We start from the raw sequence: 20704 nt of genomic DNA on the forward strand, positions 1-20704 counted from the left end.
CTGACTAGATAGGGCGCCTCTCTTCACTCCCTTGGACTAGGCATTCTAAGTGGGATGGAAAAGGAAAAGACAGATGTGAAAAATAATTAAGAGGCACATAATAATGATTATTCTACTAGCATTACATGATGACAATGATGGTAATGGTACTGAATGTAAAGGCGATTTCATTCACTCCTCACGTATTGGAGACCTTAACGCAAGCTTCGGCATCTGGGAAGAAACAAAACTGATTAAGCTGTCGGTGAGATATATCTAATATGACATAAAACTTCCTCAATTGCCAAATGACAACGCCACGCCCCATCCTCCGCTCCCAACTCACCGCAAACGCAGGACCCGCCCGGGATCTCTGGGCGGTGCAGCCCCGCCCCGGGCGCCTCCGCGGGCCACGTGGTCCGGCGTCCGCGCGCAGGCTCCCGGCGCCGGCGCTTCCGGGTTGGCGGCGGCGGCGCAGGGACAGAAGTCCGGACGACGCAGGTACCCCGGCGGCGGATTCTGCGGAGTAGGGGGCCTGGGTGGCCTTGGCACGGGTGCGCCATCCAGGCCGCCAGGTGGGACGGCCGCGATCAGGACCCCGCCGGGCGCCCCGACAGGTAGGTCTTCCCGAGCCCGCGGTCCCGGGCCGTGGTGAGTGCTGCCCAGCCGTATGCTCCCCTGCCCCGCCTGAGGGGCCCGGGCCGGGAGTGGGAGGCCTCCCCCGCGTCCCGCTCACCGCTCCGCGGGCCCGGGTCTCCGGGGAATCGTCCGCCCGCCCCTTCGTGCGCTGTCTGGGGACAGCCTGGGCGATCGTGTTATGCTTCCGAAGCGAGGCCCGATGAGCCTTAGGTTATTATTTCATTGCAGCTACCCCCAAATTCATTTCGTACATTTTCTTGGCCCCTTTTATATGTTTTCACAGACGAAGTGTTTAATAATGCGTGAAATCGAGACGCTGTGGTTCCCATTCTGATTGTGTGCGCAGCTATGGAAAGTTGGTGCTGGGGAAGGACTTTAGAGATGGTTGATTCCCGTTCCTTCATTTTACAGAGGAGAAAACAGGCCCTGAGAGGCAACAGGCATCTTGGAGACTCACCCAACTAGGTAACAGTACAAGAATGACAATCCCAACCTAAGTTTTTTGTTTTTTGTTTTTTAAATCACCTTCTGCAAGTGGCAAATGGTAAAATTCAGATAACCATGTGAAGTGAATACTAGGTTTGTTTGGGCTAGGATTAACTTTGTGAGATGATGCTTCCTCGTTTTTAATCATTATTTTCTTATTTCAGGCTTTATGCTTCTTGGCTTCTAAAGAAAATGGCAGAAACATCATCAGAGCCTTCTGGGCAGCTTGTTGTACACTCAGACACTCACAGTGACACTGTTCTGGCCAGTTTTGAGGATCAGCGGAAGAAAGGCTTTCTCTGTGACATCACTTTAATCGTGGAGAATGTGCATTTCCGGGCTCACAAAGCCTTACTTGCTGCCAGTAGTGAATACTTCTCCATGATGTTTGCTGAAGAGGGGGAGATTGGTCAGTCCATTTATATGCTGGAAGGCATGGTTGCTGACACGTTTGGTATGCTGCTGGAATTTATCTACACGGGCTGTCTCCAGGCCAGTGAGAAGAGTACGGAACAGGTCCTGGCTACCGCTCAGTTCTTAAAAGTCTATGACCTGGTAAAGGCTTACACGGATTTCCAAAATAATCATAGCTCCCCAAAGCCAACGACTTTGAGCACTGCTGGTGCCCCAGTGGTTGTTATTTCTAATAAGAAAAATGATCCTCCAAAGCGGAAACGGGGAAGGCCAAGAAAAGTCAACAGTTTGCAGGAGGGGAAATCACAGCTGCCTGCAGAGGAAGAAATACAGCTGAGAGTAAACAATTCGGTTCAAAATAGACATAACTTTGTGGTAAAAGAGGGAGACAGCGGTATACTGAATGAACAGATTCCAGCAAAAGACACAGAAGATTGTGAGCCAGGGAGAGGGGAGGAAGTGCCTGCTGAAAAAGATGAGAATTGTGATCCCAAGACCCAGGACGGGCAGGACAGCCAGAGTCGGTACAGCAAGCGGAGGATTCGGAGGTCCGTCAAACTTAAAGATTACAAACTTGTTGGGGACGAAGATGACCAGAGTTCAGCCAGAAGGGTCTGTGGAAGGAGAAAGCGCCCTGGTGGCCCTGAGGCCTGTTGTAAGGACTGTGGCAAAGTGTTTAAGTACAATCACTTTTTGGCAATCCACCAGAGGAGCCACACGGGTAATTATACTTTTCGCAGCTTGCTGGAATGTGTTTGGGAGTAATGATGATAATGACAGCTTTCATTTATTGTGCAACTTCTATGTGATGGGCATTATAATAAGGCATTTATACATGTTACTGCATTTAATTCTCACGACAGTCCTATGAGGTAGGGAATGTTATCCCCATGGTACAGATGAAGAGACCGAGTCCTAGAAATAACTGGCCCAGGTCATCCATGTAGAGACAGAGCTGGGATTTGAACCCAGGTAGCCTGATTGTAGAACCCTGCTCTTAGAGTTGTTGGTTCAAGGCTTTCATGCCCAGGTATCACACTCTAGCCAGATTTATTCTTCTTTCTGAGTCTTGAACATTTTTCATCTTGACCACAGCTGTGCTTTTACCCAGGTCTGTCTGGACAGCTTTCTCACTCAGCCGTCTAGCTGTGAATGTCTTCTCCTGTTTGGTCCCTCTAACCGAGCTCTGGCCAATAGACCCTTTTGTGAGGATGGAAAAAACGTTCTGTATTTGCATTGTCCAATATGGTGGCCACTAGCTACATGTGATTTTGATGTGTAGTGAGTGTGACTGAGGAACTGAATTTTTTAGTTAATTTAAATGGTACCATATTGGACAGTGCAGCCCTGGCAGAAATCCCTTCCTCCTTTGAGTCCTCTCTTACACACTTAACTTTCTTTTGGGTCGGGCTGTAGTTACCAGTTAAATAACCCCTAAACCTAATTGTAAGCTTAAGTATAGGGACTAGTAGTTAAGTCTCCTCTCATCCCTCAGCTTGCTGTCATCTGACCCAGCAGCATCTAGCCCCATGGTTCTCACCCCGGCCACACATTAAACTTTTTTTTTTTTAATGTTTATTTTTGAGAGAGAGAGAGAGAGACACACACACACACACACACACACACACACACACACACACACACAAAATGTGAGTGGGGGAGGGGCAGAGAGAGATGGAGACAGAATCTGAAACAGGTTCCAGGCTCTGAGTTGGTCAGCACAGAGCCCTATGCGGGGCTCGAACTCTGGAACGGCAAGATCCTGACCTAGGCCAAAGTTGGACGCTTAACCAGCTGAGGCACCCAGGTGCTCCCTGGCCACACATTAGAATCACCTAGGGAGCTTCTAAAACTACCAGCAACTGGGCACCAGCCCCAGAGCTTCTGATTTAATTGGAGCCTTGGTTCGAAGGATAGATTGACAACTTTGAATTCTGGTTCTTTAAACAAAGTAGACATTTGGGAAATATTTGTTGAACTGTAACAGTATGGTTTAAATAGTTAAGTAGTTCTGTAAGATCTGTTAAGGAAAACAGCATGTAGTATGTCCCCTCTTGCACCCAGTGTTCTCAAATTTTGCAGTGAATCACTTTAGTGTGGGTCTGTTTTCATCCATTTTGGTGGCTAATAGCAGATCCACACGGGTTGGAAACTCTGTCTTTCAGTTCCAGAAAATTTTTGGGAAGTATCTCAGGGATGATTTCTTCTGTCGGTTTTCTATGCTCTCTCTTTTCTGGAACTCCCTGCTATCTGGATGTTGAACCTCCAGACCCATCCTCCCATGTCCTTATCTCCTATTTCCCATCACTATTGGCTCTACTTTCTACTTTCCCCTTTATCTTTCAACACTTAAAGATTTATTTCTGCTCTCACTGTTTTACCTCTAGAAGCCCTTTTTTATTCTCTAGATTCTTTTAAAAAAAAATTTTTTTTAACGTTTGTTTATTTTTGAGAGAGAGACAGTGCTAGCGAGGGAGGGGCAGAGAGAGAGGGAGACACAGAATCCATAGCAGGCTCCAGGCTCCCAGCTGTCAGCACAGAGCCCAGTGCTGGGCTCGAACCCGTGAACTGCGAGATCATGACCTGAGCCGAGGTCGGATTTTTAACCGACTGAGCCACCCAGGCGCCCCTTTTTTAAAAATTATTGTGAATCCTCTTTTTGGTTCATGGTGAGCACGTTAATAACAGCAGTCTCTTCTTTGTTAGTTTTTAATGTTTTCTTCCCCTTGGGCAGCTTCTGTTTTTTGCAAATTGCTTTTTTTTTTCTTACCTGTTTTGGTATCTGTTTCAACTACTAAAAGCCTTCCTTGAATGGTGGTTTTTTAAAAATCATATTTGGGGTGCGTGGGTGGCTCAGTCGGTTAAGCATCCGACCCTTGGTTTCGGCTTAGGTCGCGATCTCATAGTTCATGAGTTTGAGCCCCCAAGTCAGGCTCTGCACTGACAGTGTGGAGCCTGCTTGGGATTCTCTCTCTCCCCGTCCCCCTCTCTCTGCCCCTCCTCTGCTGGCAGTCTCTGTCTCTCTCTCTCAAAAATAAATAAATAAAATTAATTAATTAAAAATCATATTTAATCTTATGTTGGAATGGTTGACTGAAAGTTCCCATGGGTATGGAGAGGGCCTGTAGACGACGGCCTCACTGGGGGTGGTGTGGCTGCACCCGACCTCCTCACTGACATCTGGCATCTGCAGCCCCCCTACCCCGGCCTGCCACATTCCAGAAGAAAACAGTCCACCCTCCCAGGCTGCCCGCCAGTGTCTAGAGCAGGAGCAGGGAAGAAGGCCGGTTATAGTCTCATCACTTCAAAAGTAAACTTGGACTTGCTGTCCCTGGGACAGTCCCCTTCCACTGTGCCTGGAGACCCACAGTACAGAGACTGTTTTACCCTCTTCAGAGAACAGTCTCTGGCCTTGTTGGGGAGCTGGCCAGTCTTCTGGGGGGTCTAACTACCTTCGAAACAGACTGTCATTGATCTCCACCCCCATCTTCAGAGGTAACAGGGGCTGCCAATTCCTGAGCATTGTGAAGGCTGTGTCTTAGGTTCTGTCTCAGCCCTTCTCACTGCTGGCATCAGATTCATCTGTTCCAGCTTGCCAGATTTTATTGCTGCTGTTTTCTCTCCAGTGCTGGGCCTTGTGGATGTATGCTATGAAGAGAAATCCCTTTATTGTCATTTTAATTTAGTAGGAAACAGAAAGATGTGCATATTCTTGCTTACACTGTGTTTCTGGGGCTCTTAACTCCAGGGGAGCGGCCTTTCAAATGTAATGAGTGTGGAAAAGGCTTTGCCCAGAAGCACTCCCTGCAGGTCCACACCCGGATGCACACTGGCGAACGACCCTACACCTGCACGGTGTGCAGCAAGGCTCTCACCACCAAGCACTCCCTGCTGGAGCACATGAGTCTGCATTCAGGTAGCTGGGGAAGCACCAGGGGCCACCTGCCACCGGGTTCTGGGGTGGGCGCTACCCGCGATCAAAAGGGGCTTTTCTCAGCCTGGTGTCACTTCCCACCTGGTGTCATTGAACGGCAGAATTGTGCCTTTACCAGACTGTAGGTTAGAATTCTGCACAGCATTGAGTCTTAAAACTAGGGCTTATAAACTGGCTCTCGGGAGCTCAATGTGCAGACATTTGTTTAAGAATTTGGTGATTTGGGGGGAAACTTGAGCGGTCCACCTTTACCCCAGTCTCCACCACTCCCTACTGCCTTACATACCTTTGCACGTTTATGTTACTCTGGTGGACTCTGAAGGCATTTGGGTTTGTAGGCAAACCCAAATCATTCATAGAAAATGGGGACCTGGGCCCACTGTGTTACTTACTTTATAAGTGAACATTCTTGTTCTTTCCAGTTTTTGTGTGTTTTAGTGTCTTTATTTTTTTATTTGGCAGGACAGAAGTCTTTCACCTGTGATCAGTGTGGCAAATATTTTAGCCAGAAAAGACAACTAAAGAGCCATTATCGAGTTCACACAGGTACAGTAAAGTGAGAGAAAATTTGGATTTGGATTGATGGGGAGAAAAGCAAATACAAATTACTTCTGAAACACTAGGGTCATATTGGGGAAGATAAATTAGCATGTAAGGAAAGAATCTTAAAAAGATCTAAATTAGTTGTCTTTTCCTTGTGTTCTTCTCCACTACCTTGGGATTTATATTTAAAAATTTTGTACTATACTTTTGGTACCACACACAGAAACCCAGCAGAATTGGCATCTTTCAGAAGTGCCACTTGCCTAAGAGGGTGCCAGTTGACTGTTTTTAATGGTGCCTAGACAGAAGTATCCTTACCCCGTAGCTGTCCGTCCAGGCCTTCTCCCACCTAGCTCTGTCCATTGTCTTTTTTCCTCTCCTGCCAAGTGATAAGAAATAAATGAGGGGTTGGGAGTGACATTTGAGACCAGTTGGCCACAGTCACACCAGTGCTTCAAGGGAAGAAGGAGATTATGTTTAGGGAGGTTGGAAGAGTCCCAGCTCTTCCAAGTAGTGTGTTGAGGTGCATAGGAAAATATTAACTGTTACCAAATTAATAAAATTACTGTTGTGTTATTAAAGTACCATATTTAAAGTGATTATTTTTCAGGGAAGTGCTTTAACACAAATCACTGAAGAAATGCAGGGAGAGAGCGCATACATGCACTGACACTTTTTTTATTGTTGCGACAAGGCCACTCATTACCGGAATGCAACCACTGCCATCGCAAATTCATGGATGTGTCTCAGCTAAAGAAACATCTACGGACACACACAGGTAAAACTACCATCTCGTCCCTCCTTTCTGGTACACTTCATGGTTTTAGAAGAGTGAGGTCGAGTCCTCCTCAGGCTCCATTTATTATAAATTGGATGGTGATTTTACGAGATCAAGGTGGAAGGCTGTCCACACCATTCTGTGGGGAGATCCCTTCTCTAATAGCTCAGCAACTTAGAGATGGTTTACAAGTCTGAGTTTGGTTGTGTTTCAGTCTTAGTGTAGTTCATCGTGGGAGATGGCGATCGTTGTTTTTAGAAAAGGAAACAAAATGAAACAAACACAAAGGTAGCATAGGCATGGGGGTCTCCCATTTCCTGCCCCAGTACCAGTGGTTATAACACAAGCATCACCACCTCCAGGAAAATCTGTTCCAGGGATAAAGAGGAGGCAGGATTGATCAGGGCAGGTATATCAGATTGGTTTATGCTGCTTTGGACATTTTCTTCTTCAAACACAAAGTTTTTCTCCTTAACTTGTTTTCTTAAAATAAATGTCTCATAGGGTAGGCATTCTGTGAAAATGGAGCTCTATACATTTTTTTTTTTTAACATTCATTTATTTTTGAAGGAGAGAGAGACAAAATGTGAGTGGGAGAGGGGCAGAGCGATAGGGAGGCACAGATTCTGAAGCAGGCTCCAGGCTCTGAGCTCTCAGCACAGAGCCTGATTCGGGGCTTAAACTCACAAGCTGCGAGATCATGACCTGAGCTGAAGTTGGACACTTAACCAACTGAGCCACCCAGGCGTCCCTCTATACATTCTTTCAATAGATATTATCGTGAACAGGTTCTGTGAAGTTTAATTCGCTCGTTTAACACATATTTACAGAACAATTACTGGGTACCAGGCACCGCTCTACCTAGGTTGCGAAGATACAACAGTGAATGAGGTGGCCAGAGCCCCTGCTGTTGAGGGGCTACCATTTGACCAAGGAAGACAAAGAACAAATGACTATATAACATGTTAGGTGGGGGTCAGTGCTGTGAAGAACTAAATACTGGGTAAGGGGGCAGGACGTGGGAAGGTGAGCTGCCCTTTTACATGGGGACTTGTGTGGGAAGGCCTCACTGATGAGGGGACACCTTGGATAGATATCTGAATGCTCTGGGGAGCAGGGACACCTGGCCAGCTCAGTCAGTAGAGCATGCGGCTCTTGATCTCGGGGTCATGAGTTCAAGACGCCCGTTAGGTGTAGAGACTGTTTAAATAAATAAGCTTAAAAGAAAAAAAAAAACTTGTTTTGAATGCTATGGGGAGTGAGCCAGTCATTGTCGCTGTCCAGGAGAAGAGCATCCCAGGCAGGGGGAACAGCAGGTGCAAAGCCCTGAAACACAAGAGTTTCCGACTTGCCAGAGAAATGCCGGGAGGCCGTTGTGACTGAGACTAAGCCAGGGCGGTAGAGGTAGGAGGGCTCGGGTAGGTGGAAAGCAGAGGTGACTGGAGTTTGTATAACACAGGGTTCCTCGGCATAGCTGCATACTTCAGTCACCTGAGAAGCTTTAAAAGAGAAAAAGCCTGGTCCCAACCCCAGAGATTCTGACTGAACTGACCTGGGGTAGAGCCTTGAAAGTATTTGTGAAAGTTTCCTTGGTGATTCTGGTGTGTGCATTCAGGCTTCGGAATGTTGGACGCCACGGTGAAGACTGGGTTTTATTCTGAGCCAGAGGACTAACAAGAGCAGTGACAGGAGGTGCCTTAGAATTTTAATAGGATCATTCTGGCTTCTCTGTGAGGTGAGGTGAGACGAGGGTGGAGAGACCCATTAGGAGGCTGTTGTACTAATCAGGGGCTTGCAACGTGTGGTAGCAGTGGATGTGGTCCAGGTGGTCCAGTCCGGATATATTCTGAAGGACTATGTTCCTGGAAAGAATTTCCATTGTTTAAAACACATGTCAACAGAAAGACTTTCTGAGATGTCATAAACCCAGATAGCATCAAATGGTAATGTGAACATTGTTAACGTTTCCCACACAGAACTTGACAAGCAGGTAGTCAGTCTTGGAATCTGGAAACAAACTGGGACGAGGGTGGGCCCTGGCTCTCATTTGAGAAGCTATGGAAAGATAATGGCAGTGGCCTGGCTTTCACCTTTGGAGTGGTGGGAGTTGATCATGCAAAGATGCAGATTCACCCAAGCTGGCACCCGTGTCCTCTGCCCAGATGGAGCTCGAAGAGATGTGTAGCATGCGTCTTCCAGTAAATGCTGTAGAAGGGAAGCTGCCTGGCTGCACTCCAGGTTGCCCCCATCCCTTGCTGCTACCTACTTCAGTGGGATTTTGTTCTTTCTTTTCTTTAAACTCAGTTCCCTTGCCTGCGTTAGGATCACTTAATTTTGTTTCTGGAGGATGGGACAGTCCGTCGGTAGTATGTGCAGCACACAGGCTAACACTGCATGAATGCTTTTGAAGCGTTGTGAATTCCTCTTGGAGTCTGCAGCAGTCATGTGTGGGCCTTCGTTTGCATCCTGTGAAATTCATTCATTCATCCATCAGGGATTTCTGGAACAGCGTGCCAGGCCCAATTCTAGGCATTGGGGTACTAGGAGTAGACAAGCCCACAAATTCTTCTCCTAAGAACGGGGGAGACAGGTGATAAATAACAAGTACAGTGTGTGAGGTGGGGATAGCATCATGAGAAAATGGATTCGGAGAAGGGGACTAAGGAGTATTAGGGGTGGGGGACAGGGCTTTCGGTGGTGAGGAGGCCTCCTCGCTGGTAAAGTGACATTTGAGCAGGGACTTGAAGGCAGTGCAGAGGGCGAGGGAGTCCCCGAGGGGAGCTGTGCTGGGGGATGACTGGTGGGAGCAGGAGTCCCCTATGGAGCCCACTCACTCAGGGTGTGGTGTCCAGTGACTCTCCAGCGTGTCCGGGATGCTGAGCAGCGAGCAAAGGGGGAGTGCCCGGTGAGGTCAGAAAAGTTTAGAGCGAGGACTGGTATGGGCGGACAGATCTGTGATGCCGATGCCTCGTAGGCTTGGGTCTTTGGCTTTTATCTCTGGATGGGAGCAGGGAGCCTTTGGAGTGTTTGCAGCAGAAGTGTGAAATGATCTGACTGCCTGCAAGGTCACCGTGGTCGCAGCACTTACTGTGGGCAGCAGGGAAGCTAGAGCAGAAGTGGGGAGACCTGTGAGGCTGCCGCAGAGACAGTGGTGGGCCTGGACCAGGGGTGGCAGTGGAGGTGTTACAGGTAGTCAGATTCTGAATACACTGGAAGGTAGATAGAAATGTCAATAATACATGAGTCACCCTAGTGACTCCTCCTTGGGGAGGTGTCAGGAGGGCTACCTCACCGAGCAGGAAAGTGTGACAGTTGTGCGTTATCTCAGGGTGGACCTACAGGAGTAAATGGTGTGTGTCCTTTTGTTTCCTGCATATAATCACGTATCTCCTTGTTTCCCTTTGTAAGGGAAGGAACCATATCTTACACTTTCTCTGCATCCTCTTGGTACTTAGCACTCAGTGCTTGGGTACACAGCAGGTGCTTGGAAAGGGCTTAATTCATTTGTACTCACTGAGGAGTCAAGTGCTGTCCCTTTTTGTTTTTTATACTGTGAACTGTGGGGTGATTATTCCTTTTTCCTTTATGTTGGATGTGTATTTCTAAATGTTTTCCCTTTCTTAGGTGAGAAGCCATTTACTTGTGAAATCTGTGGCAAATCTTTCACAGCAAAGAGTTCTCTTCAGACCCATATCAGAATCCACAGGTAAAGATTTGCAGGTATTTTTCTCATATGGGAGTCCTCATTCAACCCTGGCATTCAGTTGGGTGACATGTTACCTATATAGTCCTTTTCCCTAATTATTACACGGGTAGAAGTTTTTGTGTAGTTTACAGTTATCTTTTCAATAAAGCAGTTCCCCACTTAAGCAAAATCAGGAAAACTGGCTCTGGCCAGCAAAAGTTTACATGATTGATTTCATTTCTTGAATTTTTATTTTTGGGCTGGGGACTGATCCAAAGCTTAAGTTCTTCAGTCAAAAATAAATATTAAATTTAATGTTTCCGAATAAATGTTTTTGTTCACATAGCTTCTAGATTTGATTTAATACTTTTTTTTAAATATGTTTATTTTCGAGAGAGAGAGAGAGTACGAGTGGGTGAGGGGCACAGGGAGAAGGAGACACAGGATCCGAAGTGGGCACCAGGCTCTCAGCTGTCATCACAGAGCCTGGGAACCTTGAGATCATGACCTGAGCCGAAGTAGGACGCTTAACCGACTGAGCCACCCAGGCGCCCCAATTTAATAGTCCTTCTAAGGCAAATAATTAAGGGTTACTCAAGTTTTTAATATTGAAGTCCATCATATATACTTAATTGGCTACAAGAGTCCGAAAGTTGGCAATGAGGGGGTGCCTGGTTTGCTCAGTCGGTGTAGCACGCGACTCTTGATCTTGGGGTCGTGAGTTCAAGCCCCACATAGAGTGTGAAAATTACTTAAAATTAAAATCTTTAAAAAAGAAATAAAGTTTGCAATGAGAACTAAAACCAAAAAGGAACTTTCTGTGTGATATATAAATATTTGCTTTCTTATCTGAAATATAGACTATGGAATCATAAAATTTTATCACATCTAGCCCAGCCCCATCCACCACCCTTACTCAGATACCATCCCCGCCTTTTCTTTTTCTTTTAGGATTAGAAACTAAAACCCATGAAAGTTGGGACTTGCTGTGACTCCTTAAGTTAGTAGAAGAACCCATGACTTATGACTCCCAGTCAAGTTAATTTTTCCTCTATTCTTGACTTCTTCTCCCTAAATAATCAGGAAGTAGCAAATCTGTTTTTAAGATAAAACGTGTATTTTCTTATAGAGGAGAAAAGCCATACTCCTGTGGCATATGTGGCAAATCCTTCTCTGACTCCAGTGCCAAGAGGAGACACTGCATTCTGCACACAGGCAAAAAGCCCTTCTCCTGCCCCGAGTGTAACTTACAGTTTGCTCGCTTAGACAACTTGAAGGCTCACTTGAAAATCCATAGCAAAGAGAAACCTGCATCAGATGCCAGCAGCGTTTCTGGCAATAATAACACTGAAGAGGTCAGGAATATTCTTCAGCTGCAGCCCTATCAACTGTCTGCATCTGGAGAGCAAGAAATTCAGCTTCTTGTAACCAATTCTGTACATAACATCAATTTCATGCCTGGTCCTAGCCAAGGAATCAGCATTGTCACAGCAGAGAGTTCTCAGAACATGACCTCGGACCAGGCCACTAATCTCACCCTGCTCACGCAGCAGCCAGAACAACTGCAGAATTTAATTCTTTCAGCCCAACAGGAGCAAACAGAACACATTCAGAGCCTCAATATGATTGAAAGCCAGATGGAACCCGCACAGACCGAGCCAGTGCATGTAATCACACTCTCCAAGGAAACCCTGGAACATCTTCACGCCCATCAAGAGCAAACAGGGGAGCTCCATTTAGCAAGTGCTTCAGATCCGGCTCAACACCTGCAGCTGACGGAGCCTGCTCCCCCGACACCCACCCACCATGTGCCCCCACCCCCACCACTTAGCCAGGAGCAGAGCTGACCTGTAAACGCGTGTGATCGATTGGTCTCCTCCCAGTGAGCCAGCTGTAACTGTGCCGGAAGGCAGGCTTTCTGAAACACTCACAAGTCTTTCCAGAGGTGTGATGGCTAGCTGCTAGTTCTGATGCTTTCCATCCAGGCAACAAGACGTGTGTATCGTATCTTGTATGTAGTCCAGATTTGGATTTAGCATTCATTATTGATGAATGGTTTTCATTTTCATCCAAATCTCTTAAGGTCTTGGATGATTTTTATTTGGGGGCATTGATTTAGACTTCTCTAAGTCTTGAATGTCCATGGCCACAGCTTATGGCCTTGTGACCTTTCCATTTATATTTTTTAGAAAAAAGGAAGTCATATGTTGGTTGAATTGGGTAGAGTGGTTTCATCTTTATTTCTCTTGGGCAACCGGTTGCTTCTATAAGACAAGTCAGGGCTGAATACAGATAACAACTTTGGAGAATCTGTCCTTTTAATACTTTCTAATCCCCTAAAACAGAGTAACTCAACATTTAATCTCTGTGGTACGGTGGGCTCTTCGTGTCAGGTTTGAGGTAGATTCAGAGACATATAAACTAAGTCTATTTTAAATCAAAATGAATATAACAAGAAAACCAGAAAGTACAGGATTATTTTAAAAATTGTGAACTCAATTTTTCTGAGAAACATGGACTTACATATTTTTGAGGGGATTTACATACTTTTTTAAAAGAAGGTTATTGAAAAATTTAATTTAAAAGTCTAATTAAAGAGTGAAACGGATCAAGACATTCAACCCATAAATTACAAATTTTTGTCAGCAGTGATAATTGTTCTTTCTGATGAAGTTAAAGCTGTCAGTTATCCTGGAATATAAAATTTTATTCAGTGTATTTTAAGTATCAAATATACTCTCCTGAATTCTAATTGATCCTGAAAATGATCTGTGTATTATGTCTGATAACTTTCTGAAGATGGGACCTTATAATCTATTTTTATTGCAAAGTAGGTTAAATCTCATAAAATGGACACATCATTTTAAAAAGTAAATATCTTCTACTTTTAAAAATAATTTGAGCCTCCAAACCATAGTAGCCAATCTGTAATTGTACACTTTTAAATAATTGTCAAAAGTTGAAGTTATGTTTGGGTTAGGTTTTCAAGCCCAGTGTACTTTATTGGAGACTTTGATTGCTTTCTCTTAAGTAAACTGATAGCAGATTTTGGAGAGAAGAAAATGGGTACTAGTCTAAGTTAACATAATGCTGGTGGAGCGTACGGGTAATCTACCTTAAAATGAACAGGATCATTACATCATTTACTTATTTTCTCTCTGTAGACATCTTTGTTTGATTTCCACCTGAGTCAAGAACGTTTTTTTGGAGGTTAAAATAATGGAATTTTTCAGGTTTGAGAGAAGATAAAAGCTTTTTTTTTTTTTTAAACATATTTGCCAAACTATATTTTAGTATATATAATTCACAAAATTTTGAAAATGATATATATCTTATGTATATCAATCGAGTAATGTTCAAGTCAGGCCTGACTAGAGCCAAGATAGTAATTTTTACAAATACAGTTATGACCTAAATATTATTTCAAATTCTTAAGTCATTTAAACTACTTCAATCTTACTCTTAAAATGCAAAGTTTTTGCCAGTTTTTCAAAGCTTACTGGCCCACAGTTTCTTGAGATACAGAATATTAATATAAATGAATTTTTAGCTACTCACTCTGGAGAGCTAGAGAATTTATTCAGGAAATACGGTCACATAAGTCAGTTTAACTAGCTTTACGACAGTCTACCTCTGCACTAGGAGAAATACAATGTGGGCCTCATGTAATTTAAAATTTTCTAGTAGCCACGTTAAAAACAAAAAGATGAAAATTGATTTGAGTAAAATTATTTAATACCACATTTTCCAAATATTTCAACCTGTAATCAGTATAAAAACGTATTAATATTTTTTAATTCTTTTTTGCATACTAAGTCTTCAAAATCTAGTATACACTCAATTTGAATGCTAATATTCTTTGGACATACTTGACCTGTATTTAGAATTCATGCAATTTACAGTTGAAAACCTAGAATGACATACAAGTAGTTGCACACTGAATTTTTTTTCAATAACTGAAATGATTATCAGTTAAATTTATATTAAAATCTGGGGTGCCTGGCTGGCTCAGTCAGAAGAGCATACGACTCTTGATCTCAGGGGTCATGAGTTCAGGCCCCACACTAGGAATTAGAGATGACTAAAAAAAGAACAAAAATCCCACCACCAGTTCCTTAGTCACACTAGCCATATTACAAGTTTTTTTTTTTTTAATCTTTATTTTTGAGAGACAGAGACAGAGTGTGAGCAGGTAAGGGGCAGAGAGAGAGAGGGGGACACAGAATCTGAAGCAGGCTCCGGGCTCCCAGCTGTCAGCACAGAGCCCGACGTGGGGCTCAAACTCCCAAACTGTAAGATCATGACCTGAACGAAGTCGGACGCTTAACCAACTGAGCCACCCAGGCGCCCTGCCATAATACAAGTTCTTGACAGCCACGTGTGGCTGGTGGCTCCTGTTCTGCATGGCACAGGCCTACCTGCTTCTACCTTGAGAGCCAGTTTCAGCCATAAAAATATCTTCCGGAAGAGTTCTGGTTTATTTGCCTGTCTGTCAAAGGGAAAGGAGAAAATGATAGCTTTATAAATCTAGCTTCTCTTTTGTGTCCCCAAAACACCTTCTGCCCTCTGAAATCCCAAATTCTAAAGTTCAGTGACTCTGTATCCAAAGGAAATGTCATGCACGTAAAAATGTCTCTTACATGTTTGAGAGATTTTTGGCTCAGTGTTTCACAACTTATTTTGTATTAAACCTGTACAGTTTTTAAAATTGTTTTAATAAGTGTGGAAATACAAAATGTACTTCTTAGGAAGTAGAACATTATGCTTTGGGTTACTGAGATGCACCTTATCGCTTTCAAAAGTGAGTCTCTGGTTTTCTCTGAGTTAGAGGGCTAGCTTTGGGAAGACTCGAGCTCCCGCCATCAAAATCAGTTATTTACACATGTGCTTGCGTCTGCTTCTTGAACATTTTTCTACCTCTACTGTTTTCTGCAGTCAGTTCCCTGTGTTTAGGAACTGTGAGCAACCAGTCACGTAATGCTGAAGAATATAGTGATATTCCCGTTATAGATGCTTACATCTAGGTTTTCATGAATTGGATAATAATATCTGCCACATATTGAGTCTTTATACTATAGGCCAGGACTGAAGCCAAGTGTCTTAGGTCTGTACCTTGGTGCTCCTCAACGTTCTTTTGTGTCGTGGCTCACAAAGTAGGATTTATGCAGCACCCTGCAATTCGGGGACTCCAGTGCCCTCGGGCCAGGACTGGCATATTTGCTTGCTGGGGCTGCCATAACAAATACTACGGACTGGGTGCTTAAAGCAACAGAGATCTATTTTCTCAGTTCTGGAGGCTAAAAGTCCAAGATCAAGGTGTGGGCAGGGTTGGTTTCTTCTGAGGCCTCCTGACTATCTTTTCCTCCCTGTCTTTGCATGGTCTTCCCTCTGTGTGTTTTGTCCTAATCTTACAAGGACACCAGTCAGTGTTGGATTAGAGCCCACCCTAATCCTAATGACCACATTTTCACTTAGTTACCTCATTAAAGGCCCTATTCCCACACAGTCACATTCTGAGGTACTGGGGGTTAGGCCATCCACGTGAATTTGGTGGGGGGGACACAATTCAGCCCAAAATAATTGGCACCTGGAATGAGCAGTGTCTGGGATGCACCTATAGCCTATCTGAAGCAACATTCCTATTTTACTTAATCTTCATGACATTTGTATGAGCTAAGTAATATTACTATGCCTATTTTACAGATGAGAACATAGAGGCCCTAATAGATGAAGTCCATTGCCCATGGTCACACAGTAATTGGCAAAGCCAGAACTGCTGCACAGCACTACGCTGCTTCCACCAGATGGGCTTAACTATCACCAGTCTTGAAACTGAAGCTGAATTTCTCTTCACGTACGATCTGCTTGATGTAATGGAAGGTTTTTGGCTAAAATTGAGATCTGGGGCCCCTGGCAGGCTCAGTCGATAGAGCATACGACTCCCGATCTTGGGGTCTATGAGGTCAAGCCCCAGGATGGGTGTAGAACTTATAAAAATTGATCTGTGTCTGACATTTTAGCACGATCAGACGTTTTACATAAAACAATAATTGTAAAAGGTGTATAGTCTTTCTCCTATAGAAACGACTGCCACATTAATACTTATATTAGTATTTTACCACTATTGGTTTAAAAACTTAATAGAAATTTACCAAGTCCATGAAAGTTACTGCTGATGTGAAAATGTCTTAACTAACATGAGCCTCCGTGAGCCCTTTTTTCGAACTCCTGACTAAGGATAGTTTATGTGTAGGGCGGACTTGTTTGACTTTTTGCTACCCTTATTTGTTAAGTATTGAGGTGAGTTATCACCCTCACTTTTCAGACTAAATTAAGACAATTTTTTTTAATGTTTACTTATTTTGAGAGACCACACGCACACAAGTGGGGGAGGGACAGAAAATGGGGGAGAGGGAATCCCAAGCAGGCTCTGCACTGTCAGCACAGAGCCAACATAGGGCTCAGTCTCATGAGATCATGACCTGAGCCAAAATTAAGAGTCAGACGTTTAACTGACTGAGCCACCCAGGGGCTCCTAAAATAAGCCTAAATTCTTAAACATTGAAAGAAAACTCTTGGTTTCACTTTTGTAAACAGCAGGCTTGGAGTGACCTCTAAAAATTCCCCTTGCCTTTTGTAAACATCAGGTGTCAAAGAATGACCTCTAAAAGAAACAGGAATGTCACTGTGATAGATGATGTAACTTTCAAATTTTTTGCATGTAATTAAGCAACAAACACTTTTGTTGGCTATAATATATATACATAATATATACATACACATACTAAGTATGTACATGTATATACACATACACACACTATATTTAGAATCATTCTCACGTGAAAGGTACCACACAGAGAGCTTTTAAACTAAAGGTCAATCATACTTTCAACACAAAATGTAGGAACTTGAACACATTTTAGGTAACATTAGCAAGAGATCATAGCCTTTTTTTTTTTTTGTTTTTTAACATCTGAAAGAAAGGGAAAAATCGGAGCCAGGGTCAAGTCAGGGAACTAACTTTGTTGGTCTCAGAGTATGGATTTATCATTTATTTTGAATTTTAGTATCCATAGATTAATATCTTCATGTCCATTGGATCATTTAAAATACAGATTTGAAGATACTCCTAAAGAATAGTTTGACTTTTGGTTTTAGTTCATGTTACTTTTATCCTTGTTGGATGCAGGGTTAAACTGAAGCTTCTCTTAGGCTAAACTGGAGTTAAAACTCCACATTTTTTAAATCTCCCTCTCATGATTAAATGGCTTCTGGACAAGTTTTATCTATAATCTTAGTGTTTGAAGTATAAAAGTGCTCATTAACAAAAACACAGGAAAATACTTAATCCTGAGCCTGTTTGTATTTTTAACCTTTGTCCCCTGTGTTATCTTGGTGTATAAAATCAGCATGTTTTCACCTCTGGAGACCGTACCAGAAGAGAAAGCAGCATATAGAGGAATCAAGTTTGCAAGGAAGAGTAGAAATGAATGAGGGACCCAAATATGCGGTTCAGTCACTCTTGTCAGCTGAGAGAGAAAGCCGGAAGCCATTCCTGACAGGGCCCTCGTCTCCTGCTATATGCCCCAGCCATCCCCACATAAGTCAGTTTTGCCTCAGACGGTTTTGAATCCATCCACTGCTCCCATCCCCCCTGTTGTACCGTCACATCCTCTTGCCTGGGTTCCTGCCAAGGCCTAACTGACCCTTTCTGCTCCTCCCCCTCTGCCGCTTTCTCCACTGGAAGTGGTGGTGATCTATTTGGGCTTACCATTGTGCCTTTAGCAGCGTCTCGGTCAATGAATGGATATTGTGTTATTAAGGCAAATATGATCATGTCTCTGCTTCAAATCCTTCTGCAGTTTCCCACTGCACTCAGAATAAAATCTGAGATGCAGCTTCCTCTTGGGCCTCTTCCCCATTCTCACTTCTAGCCACTGTCTCCCTTGCTGTTCCCCACATTCACCAATTTCCTGCCTTAAAAGCTGGAGGTGGGTGGTTTCTCAGGCCTTGAAAGGTTTCTGCACCTACTGTGATGTCTGCTCAGCTGTCTGAATTCAGTGTGTCACTTCCTCAGGGAGACCTTCCCTGACTCTCTAATTTCAGTCAAGCCGCCCTGTCATATCTGTTCACAGCACTCTACACTTTGCACCCAGTTCATAATTATGTTTATTATCAGGAAATGTGTCTGCCTGTCACACTGCAGCCATAGCTCCCGGCCCAGGACCATGGGTGTGTTGTGTGACCTCACAGACCTATAGGTACAAGGTCATATTACAAGGTGCCTGAGATACGTCACCTACAGTGTGAGGGAAGGCACTGCTGGGACACAGAACATGATACGGATTAGAGGAAAGAGATCCTGTCTTCATGGCTTGGAGTCTGGGCCTTCTAGTCTCTGTACATTCCTTAGGGTCACCAACATTTTAGAATTGAAATGAGCCGAGGAGGTTGAGTAATTAAACTGCCTTCATTTAGAAATGATAAGGCTGAAGCATGGTGGTTGGTGACTTTTTCAAGGTCACACTAAGCTGGTGAAGCAAAGCTGGAATCTGACCAGAGCTTCTGGATTACAGATCAGTAAGTATATTACCCACTGCTTTATGCTCCAGTGTGTATCTTTAATTAGCAGAAAGTGAAACTCCGAGTCAGCAGATTTTCAGCATTGGAGTCATTATTGTTCTGTGATCTTTTAAAGACAAATTTTACCATTTATCATTCAGAGGGCCACATAATCCTTTCTGGCTGCAACAGCAAAGTCACTGAATTAAGGGCTAGATCCTGTAGGGCCTTTGCAAATACACTAAGTTGGAGCGACCAGTTTTTTACCATCTGCTAATAAAAGGGACATGGGACGGTTCTAAAAGCCTGGTAACCCATTTATAGTGGACTTAAGAATACTTTTTACACTGTGTATTTAAATATGGGTGTGTCTAATTTTTGGCACATTCATTTCAAGCCAAATAACGAGTCATACTCAAGAGCTAGGAAGGGCCCGGCTGGGAGGCTGCCCTAGTTTCCTGAGTGTGACCTGGCTGAATTCCCTGCCTCTTCTGGCAGAGAGCAGGCATTTCCCCTTGCCTCCCTTCCCTTGCCTGCCTCTTAGCTAGAGCTGGGAGCAGTGAGTGTTCAGGTCTTACTGGGTCTCTGAGGGTTTCCAGAGGAAAGCAAAGAGAGAATAAAGAGGGAGAACCACAGGGCACCCAGCTCTTTCTGGTCCCTGGATCTCAAGGAGAGGGACCCTCCCTTTTATTCCTCTGTTTTGTGAGTATTTCTCACATAACCTTGTCATTTCCTCTAAACAAGAAACAGCTTCGTATGATGCCAGGCTTTCATCTGTCACGTTGCATCCACACTGGTGTGGTGGAGCCCAAACACACCTGGGCCCCATACTAGCTCTGTCACTTGCTGTGTCACATGTTGCAGGACAAAGAATCTCTGTGACCCTCAGTCTCTTTTCCAGTAAAATGGGACTGTTTTGATCACTGAAATTATGGTTATACCCATAGTAGCTGCTCAATAAATGAGAATTGATGTATATTTAATTCGTTGAATGACCGCGGGTGCCTTCACATTCAGCCCTGTTTTCCTTATCAGGAATATGAGGAAGTTGATCCCAAAGGACTCTCAAGCCCTTTTCAGCATTGACAGTTCTGCAGGTCCTCACTCCAAAGCCTGCTTTTAACACTGGGGATCTAGCCTCTCTCCCACACACCCCTCCTTTTCCCCTTTAGTAGTGGTCTAACGACACCCCCACCCCCCACCAAGACCCTCTTGCCCTCTCACTTCTCAAGCCGCTTGTTGAAGCTGCAGACTGCCAGGTTCCCCGGACTTCAATCCGTGCCCCTTGTCCTCAGCCCGGGTCTTGGGACAGACTTGTCGCAGGGCGTGGCGGACCCTAAGCCTGGATCCATCGTGGGGCGCCCGGGCCATGGCTCTCCTGGTAGGAGAGGTGAAGAGAGCACAGACGTTCCGGCGCCACCTACGGACCCGCCAGCTTCTGCAAACTTCTTGCCCAGCCCTAGCGCCCTATCCGCCCGGCGCTCAGAAGCCGCTCGAAGAGTTGGTACCGCTCAAAGAGTTGGTACCGCTCAAGGGTGGGTGGCCTCGCCTGCCCGGGAACGGCTAGCTCTGCAGACGCGGGGACCGGGAGGGAGGCCGCGGTGCGCTGTCGGGCTGCCCGAACTTCTCAGTCCCAGCCAGCCCCGCCCGGGTCTCCGACCCCCAAGCGGAACTGGGCATCCGC

General features: G+C 44.6%; 1 protein-coding gene and 1 long non-coding RNA gene across 8 annotated transcripts; one reads left to right on the plus strand and one right to left on the minus strand.

The window, feature by feature from the left end:
• Nucleotides 1-457: 457 nt before the first annotated feature.
• ZBTB24 (zinc finger and BTB domain containing 24) lies at nt 458-17219 on the plus strand. 7 transcript variants are annotated; one of them, XM_015065346.3, is made up of 8 exons: nt 458-596; nt 1030-1083; nt 1269-2239; nt 5267-5434; nt 5915-5998; nt 6690-6773; nt 10398-10479; nt 11588-12808. In XM_015065346.3, exons 3-8 carry the CDS (start codon nt 1297-1299, stop codon nt 12303-12305), a joined length of 2079 nt encoding a protein of 692 aa, XP_014920832.1. In that variant the 5' UTR covers nt 458-596; nt 1030-1083; nt 1269-1296; the 3' UTR covers nt 12306-12808. The 7 variants fall into 7 exon arrangements, 5 of the variants coding, with proteins under 5 accessions (XP_014920832.1, XP_014920831.1, XP_014920833.1 ...); XM_015065345.3 differs by having other exon boundaries at nt 468-596; nt 902-1083; nt 11588-17219; XM_015065347.3 differs by having other exon boundaries at nt 468-596; nt 902-1083; nt 11410-11730.
• On the minus strand, nt 6769-20529 carry LOC128315553 (uncharacterized). The gene is made up of 3 exons (XR_008298417.1): nt 20245-20529; nt 9862-9982; nt 6769-9344 (listed from the first exon to the last, which is right to left on the minus strand). It is a non-coding gene; the product is annotated as an uncharacterized LOC128315553 (long non-coding RNA).
• Nucleotides 20530-20704: the final 175 nt, after the last annotated feature.

This window comes from Acinonyx jubatus, chromosome B2 (genome assembly GCF_027475565.1).
Source record: "Acinonyx jubatus isolate Ajub_Pintada_27869175 chromosome B2, VMU_Ajub_asm_v1.0, whole genome shotgun sequence".
Taxonomy (NCBI): Eukaryota; Metazoa; Chordata; class Mammalia; order Carnivora; family Felidae; genus Acinonyx; species Acinonyx jubatus.

Bases quoted from the DNA above. Each gene is read 5' to 3' on its own strand.
- ZBTB24 (XM_015065346.3), top strand. From the start codon at position 1,297: ATGGCAGAAACATCATCAGAGCCTTCTGGGCAGCTTGTTGTACACTCA. The intron at 5,999-6,689 runs GTACAGTAAAGT...TGTTGCGACAAG, and splicing joins CCATTATCGAGTTCACACAG to GCCACTCATTACCGGAATGC. The intron at 10,480-11,587 runs GTAAAGATTTGC...ATTTTCTTATAG, and splicing joins ACCCATATCAGAATCCACAG to AGGAGAAAAGCCATACTCCT.